At 41.4% G+C, this 22,536-nt stretch overlaps 1 protein-coding gene across 4 annotated transcripts in view; it reads left to right on the top strand.

Annotated features, from left to right (window-relative positions):
• The window catches only part of FRMD3 (FERM domain containing 3), a 296,683-nt gene extending 287,075 nt beyond the window's left edge, over positions 1–9,608 (top strand). For 3 of the 4 annotated variants that reach the window (XM_078062347.1, XM_078062349.1, XM_078062350.1), the window contains one exon: positions 4,243–7,914. In XM_078062347.1, coding sequence (XP_077918473.1) covers positions 4,243–4,838 — 596 coding nt within the window. In that variant the 3' untranslated portion in view covers positions 4,839–7,914. Of the gene's footprint in view, positions 1–4,242; positions 7,915–9,402 lie in introns of those variants that run through there. The other variant, XM_078062348.1, reaches the window with a different exon arrangement.
• The last annotated feature ends 12,928 nt before the right edge of the window (positions 9,609–22,536 follow it).

The raw sequence follows: 22,536 nt of genomic DNA, 5'->3' as shown, positions 1-22,536 counted from the left end.
CAAACACAAAGGAATGGTCTTGTGTATGGTCATCCCCTGTGTAAACTGTGTGTTCCTGGTGCTTTGGCTGGCTCAAGCTGTGACTGGTGTGGGCTGGGGTTCCAGGGCTCACTCTGCTGAGGGCACCCTGACAAAACTGCTGAAGCTGAAGTGGGTATAAGCCAGGGGGTCCTGGGGTACTCACAAGGGGTGCACCCTGGTAGGTGGCTGGAACTGAGGCAGGTACTTAGCTGGGTGTTCCCAGGGTGCTTTCTGCAGGGAGTGCCCTGGCTAGGGTCGCTGGACCTGAAGCAGGTATGAGGGTGCCCTAGCAAGTCATCTGGAGCTGAAGTGCAATAGGCCTGAAGTGTTCCAGGGTACTTTGCTTCTGTGATACCTTGGTTAGATAGCTGGAGCTATAGTGAGCACTGATTAGGCACATCTCAGTGTGTGCTGTGCTGGGGCCACTCTGGTTGGACAACTGAAGGTGGTGTAGGCTAGGGTCCCATGATTCACTGAGGCAATAAGCTAGGGCTCCCAGCCCCTGCTCCCATCCATGCTATCAAGATGGAGGGAGACTGTAAAGTATGGTGGGTCACCAGCCTCTCTGACCTGGAGAGAGTTCCAGCAGCTCTCCTGACATTTGGCAGCGTTCTAGGGCTGGATCCTTTATATCCTTGCTGCTCTTTTAAACCACAGCTCTTTTTGTGTGCCCCAGGGCATGCAGGACTGGTCTGGGCTAGGTGCCCAGGGCTCGCTGGGGTGGCAGGCTGGTTATTCCATCCAGACCCTGTTCCCACCTGTGCTATCAAGGTGGAGGGGGAATGTAAACCATGGTGCTTGCCAGTCCCTCTGACCCAAAGAGAGTTCCAGCAGTTCTGCTGCCATCTGGCAGAGTTCTAGGGCTTAATCTTTTATATTCTAGCTGCTCTTTTAACCACAGCTTGTTTTCTGTGCTCCAGAGCAATGAATCCACGCACAGTCCCTCAGTACTATCCCTCCCCTGTGCAGTTTGCAGCATCAGGGGTAGGGGTTTCCTTCATTACAGTATCTCCACCTCTCTTGCCCTTCTCTGTGTTCTATCATGTTGTACAGAAGCTGCTACTTCAGCCCTCAGGTCTTCAGGAGGAACTGCACTATAACTAGCTGTAGATTTGGTGTGTATGTGGAGGAAGTATGTTCAGGGTCTTCCTATATTGCTATCTTAGATCAGAAGCCCAGCCATTGTTGTTTTAAATGTACTTTCTACCCTTTTCTCTTTTCCTTCTTGAATTTCCATAATGCCGATATTGTTTCTTTCATTGTGTCCCATAAGTTCTATGGGCTGTGACCTCACTCTTTTTCATTTTTTTCTTTTTGTTTTTCTGACTGGATAATTTGTCCAGTCATGCAGGTTGCTGATTTTTTCTTATGCATAGTCAAGTGTGCTTTTGAAGCACTCTATTGAATTCTTCAGTTATTGTATTTTCCAGCTCTAGGATTTTATTTTTTGATAGTTTCGATTTCTTTGTTGAACTTCTCATTTTATTCATTTTTCATTTTCCTAATTCTGTTTAGCCACCTATGCGTTCTTGTAGTTCACTAAACTTAAGAGGATTATTTTGAATTCTTTGACAGTTCACAGATCTCCGTTTCTCCAGGGTTAGTAATTAGTGCCTTAATTAGTATGCTTTGGTGTGGTCATATTTACCTGACTTATTGTGGTGATTGATCACCAGTGAACTACTTTGGTATCTGCAAGTGGTAAGTGATCTCCTGTCCCAGACTTTGCAGGTTCATTTTGGCAGAGAGAGTTCTTCAACAGCTCTGTTTGGGTTTCTGAACGTGTCTACTGGTAACATCCTCGGGCAGGTAGGCCTACTGTTAGGGGCTATTTTGGGGGCATGGCAAGTGTTTAAGCTCTGAGGTCAAGGATGTGTGGGTGTGCCACTGACTGAGAACAGCTGGGTAGGACTGCTGGCTTGGTTTCCTGCCCAAGTGAGGCTGTAGGATGGGCACCACAGTTGCCTGGATTCTCTGGGTAGTCTTACTAGATGGTCACGACCGGGTGTTATACTCAGCAGTTAAAGTGGGGTTATGAATTAGCTTCCCTGCCCTGCCAGGGCAGCAAGACAGGGCCCAGGGCCTGCATAGTTTGTTGTCTGGGGACCTGAATCAAGTAAGAGTGTGCATGGGATATCCTGGGCAGGTGAGGCTACCAGTTTTGCTCTGCAGGCAAGGAAAGCCCCAGGGTGTGTGCTCTCTGGGAGCAGGGCTGCTGGATGGGCCATGCAATTTCTGATGCGTTCTGGTGAAGTTCCTTGGTCAGTGGGGCTGAAGCCTCTTCAGCAATGAGTGGGGCTATGGATTAGTTTCCCTGCCTGGACACAGCAGGAGAAGCAGCTCAGAGGCCAGTAAGGCTCTTTGTTGTCCTTACCTTAGCTGACTCATGCTGCAGTTTTTCTGGCCGAACAGGACCCCTTGCTTTGCTCTGAAGGCAGTCAGCTCTACGCACCTACCCCTCAGCCTGAGAGTTGCCAAGTCATGTAGCTTACAGGTGTTCTCCCCAGCCCTTCCTGTCACGTGGGCCTGGGGACTACTCTCCACAGCCTCGAGCTGTGACTCAACCTCAACTCTTTTGCCTGGGAGGCCCCCTTCAAGCAACTTTTAATTTTTCCCATCAGGCTTTCTGGTTGAGAGGGGCCAGGAGCCAGGCTCTACAGAGTGTGGGACTAGGACTCAGTTTTTCTGCCCAGGGAGGGGACAGACCATGCTCCAGGGCTGATAAAACTCACCTGAGGACCCAAATTAAGCAGACCTGAACCCTGCTGCATTCCCAGGGGTCAGACAGTACCCCTGACTCGGTTCTGCGAATGAACAGAACCACTGTTCTACTTGGGCACAGCAGGTGTGCACTAGGTCTGCCCAGATCCAAGTGCTGCTTGTGGGAAGCCCCCTCCCTGCTCCTCTGTCCCAATCAGAGTCCCAGTTTTTGAGCCCCACAGATTCCCCTATACTCATGAGGAGGCAAAGCCAGCTCCCTTGAAGCAACCCCCAATCCTGGATATCACCCCTGGGCTCTTCATTAGACTTCCAAGTATGGTGTCGGTCACTGGCCAGGGACGGGGCATTATGTAGCCATGACTCTACCCTTCTGGTGTGGTCTCTCTTGCTCTCTGTGGTGGAGTGGGCTGCTTTAGCCTCACTCCCACGTTCTAGGAGTCTCTCCTTGGTGTCATGTCCAGGGATAGTTGTTTGCTCCCCCTCACAAGAACAACAGCTAAGTCCCGTATGACCTATGGTGGCATCTTGGTGATATCACTTCTTGCACGTCTTAGAAATCCTGAAATGTAGTAGTTAAAAACTGGTTTCTAGTTACTTAATGCACCTGGCTACCACTTTATCACATTGTAGATCCACCCTGAGGCACATGGCTTTGATAAAGCCAGACCTTTATTTCCCACTAGGATCCCAAGGCTCCAAATGAGGAGAGCTGGCCTTAGGCAACTCCGTTTGCCATCTGTTGACACGAAGAGCTGAGAAACCACTCTCCCCTGATAAACTTTAAGAAATAACATGCATGCCCTTTGACAAAGCAATTTTCAGACAGCTCTCTGTGGCAAATGAACTCAAACAAGAGGGTAAAAAAGCTTTTATATATAAAGATATCTCCTAGTATCTTTATTATTTTTTTTCTATAACTGCAATCTAAAGGTTTGCCAATAGGCAACTAATTGATTGATTGAGTGGAGAATGTCTAAGTTAAAATGTTAAATGAAGGGAGCAAGATGCAAGTTTGTACATACATGATTGCAGTTATATATAATTGCAGTCCTATAAAACTAGAAACCACTAACTTGTGCCTGGAAGGAAGACTAGAATACATAAAAAGTAGACTATCATTGAACAGTAGATTCTATAATTTGTCATCCAATGAAGTATTACAGTAAATGTTGACTTCTAAAAGACACCACTCAAAATTACAATAGTGGTTTATTCTCTTATGCTTGCAGACCTGACCAAAGTTGGTTTGCAGACCGTAATTGTACATATAAATACTGTATTGTCAACCATTTGAGATGTGTTGCTTATTTTGGGTTTAGCATGTTGACTTTAGAATTTTGTACTAAAATGACCTTGTTAAAAGGATTCTGCAAAATAATTTCATGGATTCCTTGAGTTCCTTTTTTTTTCTTTTGTTAGTTTTCCATCTATAGATCTTCGTGGGGGAGGGATAAAACAACCTGAAATATAAAGTTAAGGAAAAAAAATGTCTCTTTACAGGTGTTCCATTACCCAAAGAAGACATTTCTGCCCCTGTGATCTCTAGCTCACCAGTGAAGGAAGCCCGGGAGTACAAAAACCCCCAAAGTGAAGAGGAAGAGAAAATCAAAGAAGAGCCCCTGACCATCTCCGAACTGGCCTACAACCCAAGTGCCAGCCTGCTCCCCACCCCTGTGGATGATGATGAGATTGACATGCTCTTTGACTGTCCATCGAGGCTGGAGTTGGAAAGAGAAGACACAGATTCATTTGAGGAACTAGAAGCAGACGAACATGCCTTTTTGATGGCCGAAGAAGAAGAGCTGAAGGAGGCTCGCCAAGCTTTGTCGTGGAGCTATGACATTCTGAGCGGCCATATTCGGGTGAACCCACTGGTCAAGAGTTTTTCCAGGCTCCTGGTGGTGGGCCTGGGGCTGCTGCTCTTTGTATTCCCCCTGCTCCTCCTCCTTTTGGAGTCAGGTATTGATCTCTCCTTCTTATGTGAAATCCGCCAGACGCCAGAGTTTGAGCAGTTTCACTATGAATACTACTGCCCTCTAAAGGAGTGGGTGGCTGGCAAAGTAAACCTCATTCTCTACATGCTGGGTTGCTCATAAAGTCCGTATCTCATATGACTAAGGGCTATATTCAATACTAGTGATTTGTTGGTTTTTGTTTTTTTTAGCAAATGCCTGGTTCTGAATGGTCACAGGGCCATGACCAGGTGTTCCTTACTCATAACTGATTAAGTTAGCTTTCCATAATTCACTGCAGTTAAATAAGTTCAAGTCAAATACAGTTATTTTAGTTACAGGTCAGGAAGATGGCCTTTAAATAACCAAAAATATGTTTATTTTTTATTATACTACAGACATACTCTTTATCTATTATATTATAATACATAATACATTGAGCTGAATTAGATTTCCCCTTTTTTAATAGTTAGCACCATTATAAGGTTCAGAATCAGAATTTTAGTAACAACCCAAGAGAAAGTTTTTGAATATAATCCTTAGTGAAAACGTCCTCTAACCGATGCCTATACAACTAAATTTATGCTGGGCTTTTGTTTTCTGTTTTTTTAAAAATATTTTTATGTGTTCAAAATATTTTGGTAAATTTTTAGCAAAAAAAGAAGCCTCCTGGAGTTATTTAAGTGTACAGATTGTAAGACTAATGCGCAAAGGGTATGTCAGGAATTTTTTAATGTTTTGGCACTGGTTTGTTTTTTACAATATTTTTGGCTGAACCAATGGCATAATTTGTTGTTACCTGCGTATGAGATAGAAAATAGGTAGAAAGACACTGTAGTAAGTAAGCTCTTGAAATGGATGATGGAACTGGAGGATGTAGAAACGAAGACTCAAGTGGACACAGGGTGGTCCATTTTTTCAAAGTATTTGGACAAGATGACTTACTACCTTCATTTGCATTCCGTCCATACATTTTGGTTGGGGATGCAGAACATTTTAAAGGAAAAAAGTTAAAAGTTACACTAGTTAATTGCATATTATTGTACATTAAACCCAAGAGTAGAAGCAGATGGGCATTGGGCAAGTAGCAAAACAGTTCTGGTGAGGCTGGTATGCAAGGGGTGGTAGGCAAACCATCTTTTATGAAAGTGGTGGTAATGCATGGTAGTGGATGATGTAAAGAATGTGCACTTGCTGTCCGAGTTGACATGAATATATTTAAGTGGATCTGAATAAAGGTGGAGAAACCTTAAGGCATATTTTTTGGGTCCCTCATGCTATTCATTGATTCGATGGAAGAAATTTCAAAAGAAGTGTAAGAGAGAGGATATGAAAAGAATGGAGTTTGGCTTTTTGATAAATGCTGATGATCTTCCTATGTGGTGGCCATTATCCTCTTTTCCTTTCCTGGTTTTCTTAAGATCTTAACTCATTTCTAATTGGGGCTTCCATTAAGAAAGTGGAAGGGACTCATTAGAGGATCTAGCATTTCAGTCTGGGTGAAATAGTAAAAGGCCTCTCTAACCAGATAGTAGAGGGAACAAATGTTCTAGTACCTTCCTTCATACCATAAGCTCCACCATAGAAAGAAAGGCTCTGATGCTTCCCCAGGCAGAGTACTTACCAATACTGCGATATAACTGAGAAAGAAAAGAGTATGAAGCTCAGGGCATAGTGCATTGGAATTTCTCCATGGACTGAGAATATTCTATTGCCTTCATTTACAAAGAGATTGGGCGCCTGTATTCTCTCCTTAACTGTAATAGATGCTCCAACTCTATCATTAGCATCATTTCTAAATTGGCCATTCATGGGAGCTCTGAGTGCTCTATTAGACATTTAAGTTTGCAAATAAGTTTTAAAAGGCTTCAGTTGAACAAACTAGAATATACATTTGCTATTAAGTTTGTAAGGTATTCTCTCCCATGTGCTTTCAGTGATTTATTTTGCTTTTTATTGAAGAATATTTAATACCTGAAATTTGATACCAACATAGAATATATTTTATATAGTTTATGTTGGAAGTTTTCAAATGGCCAGCTTTGAAATTGAACCCCTTTGTTATGACTTCCAAGTCCTATGTTCTGACAAAAGGGTACCCCAGTGTAGTCTGCACAGAATTAGTCCCCCTTGTAATCATGCTTCATACCATTTCCTTTGAAGTTCAAACCATAACCAACCTAGGCCCTGCCCTTTTAAAGTAATATTAACTATTTTTTAATTATGGAAATATATGGCCCATCATAAAACACTGAAAAATACTGACAGGATCAATACCCCACAAAATCCAACCATGCAGATTTATATTGGGGAGTAATCAATATATTTTAACATTTCCAGCTAACATCTCTTTTAGGCAAAAACGTCATTATTGAATAGAAATGTTTTTAAGCGAAGGAGTTAACAGAATAGGGTCTGCTGAATTTAAGCAACAGCCACCAAACGTAAAACTGGGATCCTAAGATGCCATTTTGTCGGGATAGAATCAGCATTTTAGAAATATCCACTTCAGTTTTGTTAGGAGAGAGTCGCCCACTGCCTGAATCAAATGAGGAGAAAAGTGCTTCTAAAGATGGAGAGTATATAACAGTGAGACACAGAATTCAAAGCAAGTGTGTGAGTATATGTATATTCCATATTATTGGTATAGGTGTGCTTATGTATGAATCTGTATATATGTGTGTATTTGTATACACACAACTGATACGCCTTTCAAACATAGTTGTGTTTATTTTTCCCCAATTGAGGAGTTTGTGACATGTTATTATTCCTTTTCCCTCTCAGATACCATGGGATAAAACCCACACTCTCAAGGTTTCAATTTTCCATGAAAACAACAGTGTGTACATTTGTGGTTATATATACACACATATATGGCAAATACATATACACACACAATCTTGTCTTTAGTGCTAATGCAAGTTGGATCATTAAAAAAATGTAGGTAAAGTATCGTGTATTTCTGTCTGTGCTTGGAACATACTGTAAAATGTTATGTATTTGGAATATATTTTGTGGTTTGTCTAATATTTATAAAGACAACTCTGGGAAGAATTCAAAAGGTGATTTCATTGAAATACTAGAGATATGGGGGCCATGTTACCTGTGATTGGAGCCTTATCTTTGTATAGTAAAATCTGCATTTCTATGTCAACATCCAGATTGTTTTATATGTTAATATGGTGGCAGGAATCCCTAATAAAAATACTCTGGGGAAAAATGTTTCTGCAATCATTTAGTTTTATTCAGGCTATTTATGCAAATTTACTTTGTTGGAACTACAGAAAGGTACCATATAGGACCATGAATGAGGTCACCCTTGAATGGTGATAGTATGAAAAGAAAATCACAGGTAATGGATGGGATTAATCCTTTGCAGAAATCACTCAGGCTAAAACCAGGAATATGTACTGAAAATGGACCCAAACATAAAAGATAGCTATAGCATTAAGATAACTAGAGAAATAGCAGAGCATGGAGAAAATAGATGAGAGGTGTTCTTCATTATAGATAGGAGGAAGGATTTCCAAATGTTAAAAATTAGTAGGTCATCAGTTCTGGCAGAAAAGGCTGCTTTCCTGTGCCAGGGAGAGCTACATCAGACTCAACTCTCCCACACTTGCCATGAAACTTTGATCTGTTCATGGACCCCGGAAGAACCTTATTCTTCTACTCTTGTCTTCCCCTCCATACAGCATGGCCTGAAAGGCCTACTGCTTTGGTTTCTCACAAAGCTAACAACTCCATCCCTGACTGCTAACTCAGAAGCTGTTACTGTGAATGAAGCAAAAGGAGCCCTCTCTACAGTAGGAACGCCACGATGTCAAGCCAAATTGTACCTCAGCTGTGGTGGCCTCTTAAGTCTGTCAATCTCTGTTTTACTGAGCTATAATTGACATAAAATTGTATTAGTTTTAGGAATACAACATGATTAGATATCTGTATATGTTGTGAAATGATCACACAAGAAGTTGGGTCAGTATCCTTCAGCTCACAGAATCACAAAATTTTTTTCTTGTGATGAGAACTTTTAAGATCTACTCTCTTAGCAACTTTCAATACAATATAGGATTGTTAACTAGAGTCCCCCTTTGTATATTACATCTCCAGCCAGAACTTATTAAAACTGCAAGTTTGTACCTTTTGATCACCTTCATCCATTTCGCCCACCTTGGGGGGTAGGGTGTGGTGGGGAGTGGTCTGTCAAGTTCTTACTCAGCAGTTGTCAGAGGTCCAGGCTGTAGAGTACAGGCATGAAAAAGAATTCTGTGGTTATTATTCAGGCATGAGGTGACTTAGGGACCTACAGTCCCAGCTCCAGCAGCTGTAGCCAGCACCATTGTTTGGCTTAGTATCTGCAGACTGGAAGGTTCACATGGAGTGACCTTTGGCTACTTATTCCTTGAGCAGTCCAGGCTCCTGACCCAACCTCACCTCTTGGGAGAAACCCTTTTCCTTATTCCTCCATTCTTTGCTTAGCCAAGTAGGGAAAATCTCTCCTAACCACATGCCAGCCTGGAGGGAAAGAACTGGGGAGAAGCTTCCACCTCTCAGGTGACTTCGGGATGGTTGTGGTTGATGAGTTTGAGACGCTTTGGGCCATCTTTCTCTACTGGGTGGAGATCATGTACTAAAGGTCCCTGCTTACTTGTCCTCCTGCTTCTTCTCTCTCTCTCTCTTTCTTTTGGACCTGCTTTTGGGCTTCCAGTCTACATGCAGTAAACAGACCCAGCAGGACCTGCCCATGGTGGGCCCAGCCAGGACTCGGCTCTCCACCTTCCAGCCGCGGTCTGTGATGGGTGGGTAAGTTTGGCAAGCCCCGCCCAGTGGGCTCAGCTGTCATCACTTCAGAGAGGACAGAAGAAGCCCTCACCTGGGTCTCAGATCCCAGCTGTGTTCTCCAATCTATTAATAAAATGGATTTTAACTCTCTCCTGGCCCTTGTGTCTACTGTCTACTGGGAACTGGGGTGGTGGCTGGGGGAAAGATTCACACTAAGTACACTCAAGAATATTTAGGATCTCTGCCACCTCCAATGTCGCCAGCAAGGAAAGAAAGGAGAAGGCTGCTTCTGGCTGAACCTTAGGCGTCAGGGGGTGTCTGCCACTGCCACTCGCCCTGACTGGTCTTGTAAGTGGGTGAGGGAACTTGAGACTTAATATTAGTAAAGAACGAGGGGTTAGTTGGAACCACACATCCCTATTCTTTTTTTTTTTATTAAGTTTTTTTTTTTTTTTTTCAAAGATTTTATTTATTTATTTCACAGAGAGAGAGAGAGAGTGAGAGCAGGAACACAAGCAGGAGGAGCGGGAGAGGGAGAAGCAGGCTTCCCACTGAGCAGGGAGCCCGATGCGGGGCTCGATCCCAGGAGTCTGGGATCATGACCTGAGCCGAAGGCAGACGCTTAACGACTGAGCCACGCAGGCGCCCCCACACATCCCTATTCTTTATCCATAGCTGATGCTTACCCCAAATATCTCCTTGGAAAGAGAACTAAGGCCACTTTCCTGGTTATAAAGGAGAGCTCGTAGTAGGACAAAGGATATACTTTCTGTGGGTAGGAAGTACTGAAACATGTCTTGTGAATTACAACAGCTCCTCCAGCTAAGGCTGGTCACCTTGAACCTCCTCATCCGCAAGAATAATGATCATGAAAATTGGCTTTCTGAGGAAACCATCTTTTAAGGGAGAGAACACACTAACAAACCCACATTCATTTCCACTCTGCTTGGCAGTCTCCATAATAAGTTAAAAATTCAGCGTTCTGGTTTAAGCATCCATCTCCTGTGATTTCCTTGGTGAGAATCAGCTTCCTCCCATCCTGGATCAGCCCAAGTGTCCTGACAACCCTGACCTGCTGGTTCTGCAAAGGTGCAAACCAGACCTTGAACACTGGTGGCCACATAAACATACTGCTTCCTGGTCATAGGGTTCCTATATAATTCATTGTCCAAACCGAACTCTTTTGAGAGTGAAAAGGGGTGTTTTTAATGATTATGTCACAACATCAGGTATTAGCTAGGATGACTCCAGACACACTACCTATAAGGCTTGGCTCAATCGCCTAGGTGCCCTCTTTCAACAACCACTCCAGCTTCTTTCTCTAAAATATTGACAGAATAAGATAGGGAAGGATTAATATGATACTCATATTCTCCTCCTTGCCATAAAAAATCAGATTGAAATTTACCAAAATTTGTCCTATCACGTGGTTTGGTGTGAGACTATAAATTACACAGAAGACCATTTTAAATGAGCCTCTGGTACTGAATATTTAATGCTATCCACTTGATTTATTCACCATTTATAATGTGGAAATTTTGTTTAATGTGAGGCAGGTGGGTTAGAATGATCTCAATGCTCCTTTTACCTCCATACTCCTGAATTTGACATTTCTGATCTGCACATACAGAAAACACGGGTGATCAGTTTAACTGTGAGCAACTGTTCACACCAAGTACAGGCAAGCCAACTCGATCATTTATACTGAGAAATGTCAGCCAGCTTGGCACTTGTTTGATGCTAGATGCTCCATATGTGCTCTTCCCAGAACATAAGCTGTAATGTGAACCAAACATTATCAAGCACAAGGAATCACAGCTGGGAAGTGGCCTTTCAAGGCAGTTGGCCTCAACAGACCAGGTGTTCCCATGGACATGTCTATCTTAGAAGGCCTGAGGACACATTATACACATTTTACTGCAAGTCTCCCATTTTGTGAATTTCTTGTGGCAGAGACTGGCAGGTGAACACCAAAACAATTTCCTCTTCATTTTGTACACGGACTTAGACTATACTTCCCAGCTCTTGTGTACTTAGGTAAGCCGTATTCCTGAGTTCTGGCCAATGGAATTTGGCCCTGGGCTAGGTGTAGGCCTCCCTTTTGCCACTGGATGTTAGCACCTGCAGTGACCCTGAGGCCACCAGCTGAGCATATTAGAGCTGCCAACAACTTGGATGCTTGAATGACTGTGTGCAGCAGAGCACATTTCCCCCTAAACCAAACCCATCTTGGAGTACTTGAGCAACAAAGTCCCAACTGGGCAATTTCCAAGTCCGTTGCTGTTACCACTCCTTCTCCTACTATTCAAGTTGGCTGTCCTGCCCAGTGAAGGAGAGTAAGCTGAAAGCAGGTGTAGGAACTGCCCAGCACCGGAGTCTCCGAGGAGATTCTACTGGAGAACCACTCTACAAAGGGGAGGAGGTGCCCCTCTGTACTTAAAAGTGCCAAACCTGGGTGGGGCCCTATTTTTGGTGCTAATGTGTCTTGTCACTCTTGCTTTTAGGGGCTCAATTGGAACTGTCCATTATTAGAACCCAAGGTAGCCACCCCCCTGATGGGCAAAATCACCCCTGGTTGAGAACTACTAGGTTCAGGAGTGGTTTCATGGGCATGTAACCTGTGAACTTGTATAGGGCCCTGCTCTCAAAGGTTTGGTTTAATGCTCTGCTGTCACCATCTTGAAATTCTTAATAATTTTTATATTTGAAGTTGTGTTTTGTAAGTGAAGTCCAATGGGACAATGAAATGTGATAGAGATCAGTCAGGCAACAGTGGATACTGCCATACTGTGCAGCTGGCCTGGATACCAGGCATGCACACGTACACACATGGGGCAGTCTAAGGTACCAGGGGGTCCCTGAGGGGACCTCCTGCACCAGAACCTGAGCCCAGATTAATGGCAAAGGAGGCAGCTGCAGCTGAAAGGATCAGAGGTATTCCATATATGGGTGGCATTGGAGCCCGTGGTGGGAGGCCAGCTTGCCCATCAATCTCTGGAACCCATCCTGAAATATCTGCATGGATATCAACTCCGGCCTGAGCACTGGAACAATATCTGCCACTGCTTAGGCAGTCAACTCTGTTGGTAACTTAGCACAACATAAAAGTGTACACATAGACATTATAAAACTATACCAGAGAGTCATTAGAATTCTTCAAAGAGTTTAGCATTTCTGGTTTTGAAAACCACTGCAACATTGCAAAACAAATACCCACAGGCTTGGAAATAGAAACTAAATGTAAAGATCCTCACATTTCACAGAAACTACACGCCCTCCCCCCTGCTATTTTCATAGAAAAACTTTCATGGGCCAATTATGAACAAATAGACAATTATAAAATAGTTTTCCCTTGTGATTGAAGATATAACATTAGAGTTCATAAACAGGCATTTTAAATTATATATAAATCATGAAGCCAACTTTCAGCTTCTTGTACAACCTCTACAAGTTACAGGAAAGATCAGAAGAAATATTAAAATGCCATTATATAGAGTAACATTTAAACCTAAATGCAGACTTACAAAAAACTGATTTGTAAGGAGATCTTTTTAGAGAAATTATTCTTCAAGAATAACCAGCTCTGGATGTACTAAAATTTATATTTCAAAATAATCTATCAGAACTTTATCCTAATGCTGTTAAGGTCTATAAGATATTCTTAACAGCATCAATAACAGTTGCACCAGCAGACCCTTCTTAAAACTAAAAGTTATCAAAAATTGTGATCTTACATTTATCAAGAGTGGCTGATGTTACTTTAATTGAAAAATGCAGTTAAAATAAGCTTAATAAATGAATTTGCAGAAAAATGAACCCTAAAAATGTTATGATCAAGATATTGATATACAATGTATATATTGATATACATTGATATAAATTATTATTTATTGTGTTATACAAAATTATGGGATTAAAATATTGTTCTTTGTAATTTGTAACATCACATGTTGTAACATAAATGTTGTTACTCATGTATCACTATATTTTACATTTTGCAAATAATAAAATATTTCTAAAAGAAAAATCTTTTATACCTTTACCTGCACTTTTCAACTGTATTCTGAACAAAAAGCTCCACATTTTCATTTTGCAGTGGACCATGCAAATTACGTCACTGACCCTGATTGGGCTAAAAGAATAGAGAGTGGGAGCCCTAGAAGTGAATTTTTTAATGATCGGAATTGAAGGTTTGAGTGTAAAATCCAAATGCATATGGGTAATGTTTCTTTCTTTGAAGAATTCAAAACCATCTAAATAATGAGTCTATATTATAGAAAAGATTTCCCTTTCTTTATGAAAATAGGAAGTGAATAATTTCACTTCATAGTTTTTGTGAATAATTTGATTTTCTCAAACTCTGGTGATTATACTGTGTTAAACAAGGTACATATAAGTGAAAGGATAGATAAAAATTGAGGTCAGCATCTAGGATTTGGTAAAGCCTTTTTGGTATAATTCTTTTTTTTTTAAAGGTTTTTTATCTATTTGACAGAGAGAAAGACAGCCAGAGAGGGAACACAAGCAGAGGGAGTGGGAGAGGGAGAAGCAGGCTTCCCGCGGAGCAGGGAGCCCAATGCGGGGCTCAATCCCAGGACCCTGGGATCATGACCTGAGCCGAAGGCAGTCGCTAACGACTGAGCCACCCAGGTGCCCCGCCTTTTTGGTATAATTCTGTATAACTAAGAAAGTGAATGATCCTAACGAGTGTGACACATCCCTTTGCAGATCAGGTCATTACCAATTCACTGCTTTCAATAAAATGAAAAGAACAGCTAGTTGAATAGTTAAGGGGTAGGTCATTAAAATTACATTTTATGGAAAAGTACTCCTAGAGTGCTGGAGTAGCCTTGAGAAAATCCATTCCTCCATAATAGCAATGAGAATACTGGCAAAAATTGTGAAAATCTACTTTTCCAGAACTCTGGAAATCAACCAAAGGCTTGCAAATAGCTAAGACAATTTATTCAAGGAAAACCTGTTGAGTATTAGTAAGATCAGTGAGCTTTGTGGCCCTGTTCACATCTCTCTCTCGCCAGCCCTGAAATATCCTTGAAAATCAACAACCTCACAACTATGATGGCTGTGAAAACAGCAGCACTGTAGCCACTGGAGGGGATAGAATGGGTTTGGAACTCCCTAATAGCCCAACCACGAAGAATTGTTTGCCTGTATGGCAGTTCCCTGAAAGGATCCATTCTGACTTCTCTTTATTTGACCTTATTCAGAGCTCTGTCTGTGCTCCCAGCTCCCCTCAGGCGCTTCTCAAAAGAACTTAACAAAGAAGAGTGACAGAATAAGATGGTGAAACGAGAAACCCCAGACCCTCCTTCCCTCATGGAGGTACTGACTTAACAATAATACACGAACCAGTCACCTCTGTGAGAACTCAAAAAACCAGTTAAGAAGTTTCTGCATCTCAGGTTAGAAGGATGCCAACTGCAATGAAGCTCTGTAGGAACATTTGTGGCACTCACTTGCCAGAGGCCCAAACTCTAGTAGTGTGACATAATTGGGAGAATACTCCCCACTCTTGACCTTCCTCTGGGGAGGGAAAGAGAAGAGTAGAACATAAATCCAATGTTCTGACTTTTCGTGGAACTACTAAAGGGGCCTATTTCTGTGTTGCTTGAATCTAAGAACTGACAGGAACAGGGCACGAGTAGGGGGCAGTTGAGAACAAAGACAACTGATGTGCACCAGAACACAGTACCACAGACATACACTGGGTAGAGACCCAGTACCACAGCTTTTGGTAGCACCAGAGTGGCTGTAGTGCAAGAGAAAGACATCAGGGGAAGCTCTTCAGTAGAAACTGGCAAACTTCTTCAATTAGGAGATTACACAAAAAAGCCCAGAGAGGATACATTTCAGAAAGGGATTCAGAGGTCTCCAGAATCTCTAACCAGGGTGACTGGGGAATGTCCTCCCTGTACAAAATCAAACAGTAAAGGGTGGAAAAGGTGGCAGATTTTATAAATCTGAAACCCAGTATAAGATAAAAAGGCATATAAGGAAACAGGGAAACATGGCCCAAAAGACAAATGAAATCTCCACACACCAATGCTAGGGAAGCAGAGATATATGAATTACAAAACAAAGTATTCAAAATAGTCACCATAATTATGAGCAATGATGAAATCACAGACAACTAAACAAAATCAGGAAAAAGATGCATAAACAAAAGCAGAAAAACAGATAGAAACTATGAAAAAGAACCAAAAAGGAATTTTGGAACTAAAGAATTCAATAACTGAATTGAAAAATTCACATGAGGGACTCAACAGAAGACTTGATTGGGCATGAGAAAGAATCTGTGAATTCAAAGACAGAACATTCAAAATTACCAAGGCCAGGAGCAAAGGTAAAAAGAATGAAGAAAAGTAAAGATAGGCTAAGAGATTTATAGAACATCATTAAGCAGAAAAACATACACATGGGAGTCCCAGGAGAGGAAGGGACAGAGAGTCTATTTGAAAAATAATGGATAAAAAATTGTCAAATCTGAGGATGGAAATAGGCATACAAATTCAAGAAGCTCAAAGAACTCTAGGAAAATCTAAAGAGATATATACTAAACCATATAATAATCAAACTGTCAAAATTCACAAAGAATCATGAAAGTAGCAAGAGAAAAGTGACTAACCACATACAAAAGAGCTCCCATTAGGTTATCAGCAACTTGTCAGCAGAAAATGTACAGGTTAGGAGAGAGTGGGATTATATATTCATAATGCTGGGTGGGAGGGGACAACTATTAACCAAAGATACTATATCTGGGAAAACTACCCTTCAAAAACAAAGGAGAAATGAAGACTTTCTAGATAAACAGAAGCTGAGGGAGTTCATCACCATTAGGCCTGCCCTACAAGGAGTACTGAAGGGAGTCCTTTAAATTGAAGTGAAAGGATGATAAAAAGCGAACAAAACCATACAAAAATATAAAAATCCCCGATAAAGGGAAATATACAGACAAGTATAGAATCCTGAAGTATCATAATGTAGGTATATAAATAATTTAAAAACCTAGCATACAGCTTTTAAAAAGCATAAAAAATAATTATAAATCTATGGTAAGGGACATACAATATAAAATGGTAATTTGTGTCAAACGACATAAAATGAGTAAGACACAGATGTCAAGGAGTTTTTATATGTGATTAAAGTAGCAATCAGTTTTAAATAGACTGTCATAACTTTAAGATGTTTTATGTAATTGCAATGGTAACCATAAAGAACACATCTATAGAATAGACACAGAGTGCCTTTGAGGGAGCTGTGAGATCCAGCACCGTATGCCAAAAGATCTGGGAGGGTCTTACCCATTTGTCAGGTAATAGGCAGACAAATCTTGGTCTTGTCTGTGGACGCTGTAGTGGCCCATGGGTCAGCTCTAGACATTCTAGGCCATAGTTTGTCAGCCCCTGCAGAACACTGACTTAGGCAATCATTCACAGACAAGACAGCTTTTATGAAAGTCCAGAATTACAGAGAACTTCCAACACTCTGGTGGAGGAAAAACCATGATTTTGGATACACTGGAGTGGGCAAGAACAATTTGACTTTCCCTAAAACACCCCTCTTTCAAGGTGGCACAGCTTAGGGCCAAGAAATATCTTCCTTGACCTGTGATTTATACTACAGGGGAAAGGGAGATTGTGAAAGTGAGCAGCTGGTTTCCCCAGCTGTGGTGGACATTGCCAAAGGGACTCATTTCAGTCTTACCCCATCCAGAGTACTGAATCATGAGCTACATGCCTGGAGGGCAAGAAGAGGTGGGGAGACAGCAGCAGATACAACTATATCATAAGACATTAAAGGGATGATGATCCTAAATGTTTCCCAGATTCTGTTAAGAAGTCTGCACATAAGCCACAGGGAACAACTTACCTGTAGATTCCTACAACTGGTCCATGGGCACGCCATGTGCCCACCCACACCCCCAATACTGTGGCCAGCTCCCTGTATGTGCTCCAGATAGCAATGTGAGTGGGCTTTGTCAGATGGCCAGTAAGCATGCACAGAAAGTCAGCCAAACAGCAGGCCAGGGAGAGACTACAAACCCAAGCATTAGTGCCACCACAGGGGAAAAAAAGGAGGCTGTCAGTACTTGGCTTGGTGTATTTAGGATCTAGAGAAGGCATACAAGCTTAAGAATTCTGCCACAGGAGGGAGAAAGAAACATGGTGCAGGTATAGCTACAGAAGATCTGAGCTAGTGTCAGAAACTCTACCAGGGCTAACAGAAGGTATATCCTGAAAACAGTAACTAAAGACTAGAGGATGAAACTTCGAATTCAAATGCAAAGACAGTATCGCAAAGCTTCAAAGAACATGAACAATCAAAGTAACATGACACAATTAAGGGTCATGATAATCTGGTAACCACACCCAAAGATGTGGAGATTTGGGATTTACCAAATAAATAATCCAAAACAATTTTAAGGAAACTCAATGAGCTACAAGAAAACACAGACAGACAATTCAACAAAACCAGAAAAAGATATATAAACAATGCCAGAACTTTAACAAAGAGATAAGAATAATTTTTAAATATAAATAAATTCTGGAGCTGAAGAATACAATGAATGACATTAAAAATGCAATAGCAAACATCAATAGCAGAGTCGATCAAGCAGAAGAAAGAACATGTGATGAGGACAGGAATTTTGAAAGTATCCAGTCAGAAGACAGAAAGAAAAAAGAATGAAAAGAGTGAAGAAAGCTTATGTGATCTATGGGATACCATCAAGGGGACCAATTTGAATATTTGGAATTCCAGAAGAAGAGACACTTGGATGGAGATAGAGGGGGAGGCAAGGCGGAGGAGAAGATGACCCACTTATGTGCTGCCTACAATAGACTCCCTTCAGCTTTAAGGAAACACATAGGCATAAAGTGAATGGATGGGAAAAAAAATATTCCTGGCCAGTGAAAACCAAAAGAAAGCAGGGCTCACTATATTTAGGCAAAATATAATTTCAGTCAAAAATGCTATCAAGAGACAAAGAAGGTCATTATATAATGATAAAAGGGTCAATTCATCAAGAAGAAATAACACTTGTAAATATGTATGCAGTCAACATCAGAGCATCTAAAATATTAACAAATACTGAGATCTGAAGAGAGACATAGAAAACAATGCAAAAAAGGGGGGGGGCGCCTGTGTGGCTCAGTTGGTTAAGTGTCTGACTTTGGCTCAGGTCATGATCCCAGGGTCCTGGGATCAGAGTGCCCCATCGGGCTCCCTGCTCAGTGCAGAGTCTGCCTCTCCCTCTGCCCACTGCCGCACCCCCCACCCCGCCATCAGCTCGTGCTGTCTCTTTCTCTCACAAAAATAAATAAATCTTAAAAAAAAAATAAAACAATGCAACAATAACAGGGGACATCAATACCCCACTTTCAACAATGGATAAATCATCCAAAGAGAAAAATCAACAAAGAACCATACTTTAAACCAAATGGTCCTAAGAGACATATAGAATATATCTCACCCAACAGCAGAATATTCTTCTCAAGTGCATATGGAACATTTTCCAGAAAAGATCATACAACAGGTCACAAACATGGCTTTGCAAATTTAAGAAGACTGAAATCATACCAAGTATCTTTTCTAACCACAACTGTATGAAACTAGAAATTAATAACAGGAGGATATAAGAAAAAATGACAAACATGTAGAAATTAAATGCTTTCCTGAACAGACAATGGGTTGAAGAAGAAATCAAGAGAAATAGAAAAAAAAACTTAAATGAAAATGGAAATAAACATACCAAAGCTTCTGGGATGCTGCAAAAGCAGTTCTAAGGGGGAATTTTATAGAAATCAGCATCTACATTAAGAAAAAGAAGTATTTCAAATGAACAACCTAACTTTACACGTCAAGAAACTAAAAAAAAGAAACTAAACCCAAAGTTAGCCAAAGGAAGGTAATAACAAAGATCAAAGCAAAGATACATGAAAGAGAGGCCAGAAAAATATCAGAAAAGATAAATAAAACTAAAGGCTACTTTTTCTTTTTGAAAAGATAAAGAAAATTGACAAAGCTTTTGCTAGACTAAGAAAGACTCATATAAATAAAAACAGAAACGCCAGCTGGTATAGCCACTCCGGAAAACACTATGGAGGTTCCTCAGGAAGTTAAAAATAGAACTACCCTATGACCCAGCAATTGCACTACTGGGTATTTACCCCAAAGATGTAGATGTAGTGAAAAGAAGGGGCACCTGCACCCCAATGTTCATAGCAGCAATGTCCACAATAGCCAAATTGTGGAAGGAACTGAGATGTCCTTCAACAGATAAATGGATAAAGAAGATGTGGTTCATATATACAATGGAATATTACTCAGTCATCAGAAAGGATGAATACCTACCTTGATGATGAATATAGGGGATATACTAAGTGAAATAAGTCAAGCAGAGAAAGACAATTATCATATGGTTTCACTCATATGTGGAATATAAGAAATAGTGCAGAGGATCATAGGAGAAGGGAGGAAAAATGGAATGGGAAGAAATCAGAGAGGAGGACAAACCATGAGAAACTCTTGACTCCAGGAAACAAACTGAGGGTTGCTGGAGGGAAGATGGGTGGGGGGATAGGGTAACTGGGTGATGGGAATTAAGGAGGGCACATGATATGATGAGCATTGGGTGTTATACACAACTAATGAATCATTGAACACTACACCAAAAACTAATGATGTACTATATGTTGGCTAATTGAATTTAAATTAAAAAAATTAAAAAATTAAAATAGAAATGAAAAAGGAGACATTACAACTGGTGCCACAAAAATACAAAGATCATAAGAGACTACTATGAACAATTATACACCAACAAATTGGATAATCTAGAAGTGGATAAATTCCTAGAAATTTACAACTTAGCAAGACTGAATCATGAAGAAGTGTGAACAGAACAATAATGAGCAAGAAGACTGAATCAGTAATCAAAAATCTCCCAACATGGAAAAGCCAAGGACGAAGTCTCACTTGTGAATTCCATGAAACATTTAAAGAATTAATGCCAATTTTTCTCAAACTCTTCCAAAGAACAGAAGAAGACAAATACTCTCAAATTCCTTTTATGAGACCAGAATTATCCTGATACCAAAACCAGGTAATGACACTACAAGGTAAAAAGAACTACAGACCAATATCCCTGGAGAATATAGGTGTAAAAATTCTCAATATAATATGATGATCAAACCAAATTCAATATGTTAAAAGGATCATACATCATGATCAAGCTGAATTTATCCCTGGGATGCAAGGATGATTCAACATGTGTAAATCAATAAATGTGATACATCATATTAAAGATAAAAAATCATATGATAATCTCGAGAGGTCAAAAAAGCATTTGATAAAATATGTTTTTCATGATAAACCCTCAACAAATTGAGCATAAAAGGAGTATACCTCAACATAATAAAGGACATATATAACAAGCCCACAACTAATATAATAGAGAAAGGTTAAAAGCTTTTCATCTAAGATCAGAAATCAGACAGGGGTGCCTATTCTTACCACTTCTATTCAATGTAGTATAAGAAGTCCTAGCCAGAGTAATCAGGCAAGAAAAAGAAATAAAAGGCACCTAAACTGCAATAGAAATAAAACAGTCTTTGTGGATGATATGATATATAGAAAATCCTAAGGAGTCCACACACACACACACACACACACACACACACACACACACACAAATCCACCAAGAACTATTAGAATTAATCAACAAATTCAGTAAAGTTACAGAATACAAAGTCAACATACAGAAACGAGCTGTTTTTATATAGCAGTGAACTATCACAAAGAGAAATAAAAAAAAAATGCAGTTTCAGTCCAAGACGGTGATGTAGGAAAACCCTGAACTCACCTCCTCCACAGACATACCAGCCCCTATCTAGAGCCATTCCTCCCGAAGAACTGAGGGCTAACTGAGCAGCTTCTAGAGAACAGCAAGAGGGATGGAGACATGGTAATGAGGAGAACCCCACCCCTGACACTGCCAACTGCAGTGGGAGGCATAGTACTGAAGGACTATGAGCTGATTTGCCTGCCCTGAGATACAGAAAAAAGGCCATGGCTTGAAAGGGCAACTAAAATATAAAGAAACCAGCCCTATAATCCTGCCAAACATCAGGAGAGCTGCTGGAATTCTGTCTGGGTCAGATGGGTTGGCCAGCACCACTCTTTACATTCTCCCTCCACTTAATAGTGCAGACAGGAGCAGGGTCCAGATGCCATAGCTGGCCTGCCACTCAGTAAGCCCCAGGCACCTAGCCCACACTAAATGCAGGTACCTGCAGCTTAGAACAAAAGCCATGGTTTAAAAGAGCAACTAGAATATAAAGGATCCAGGCATAGAAATCCACCAAACAGCAGGGGAGTTGCTGAAAATCTCTCCAGGTCAGAGGGGCTGGTGAGCACCAGAGTTTACTTTCCCCCTCTACTTTGATAGCACAGACAGGAGCAGGGTCTGGGTCCCATAGCTGGCCTACTACCATGCTTAAGTGAGCCCCAGGTCCCTAGCCCACATTGCCCTAGCTGTCCCAGCAAAGCAGCCCCAGCACAGTGTACACCGGGACACACCTGGTCAGTGTTCACTATAGCTCTAGCCGTTTCGCCAAGGTGACACAGGCACAAAGCACCCCAGAACACTCCATGCACACTTCGGCTCTTAGATGACTTGCCAGGGTGCTCCCAGCACAGGGTGCCCTGGGACATCCCAGCCCTACCTGCCTCAGCTCCATACAACTCGCCAGGGATCTCCATGTACAGAGTGCACTGGGATACCCCAGCTTGTACTCACTTCAGCTTCAGCCACCTGTCATGACATCCCTGCATGGAATGCCCTGGAACACTCCAGCTTGCACCCACTTCAGCTTCAGTTGTCTTGCCCCTGAGACCCAACCCTCCACCCCAGCATGCACCCATTTCAGCTTCACTATCCTGCCAGAGCAGCTTCAAGGTGGAGAGTCACAGGACTACCCCCGCCCATGCCCACTTCAACTTCAGTGGTACTGCCAAGACAATTTCTGCACAGAGAACCCTG

Source organism: Halichoerus grypus, chromosome 14 (assembly GCF_964656455.1).
Source record: "Halichoerus grypus chromosome 14, mHalGry1.hap1.1, whole genome shotgun sequence".
NCBI classification, from domain to species: Eukaryota; Metazoa; Chordata; class Mammalia; order Carnivora; family Phocidae; genus Halichoerus; species Halichoerus grypus.
Note: the sequence above shows the minus strand (reverse complement) of the source record. Positions and strands in the feature narration are given on the sequence as shown.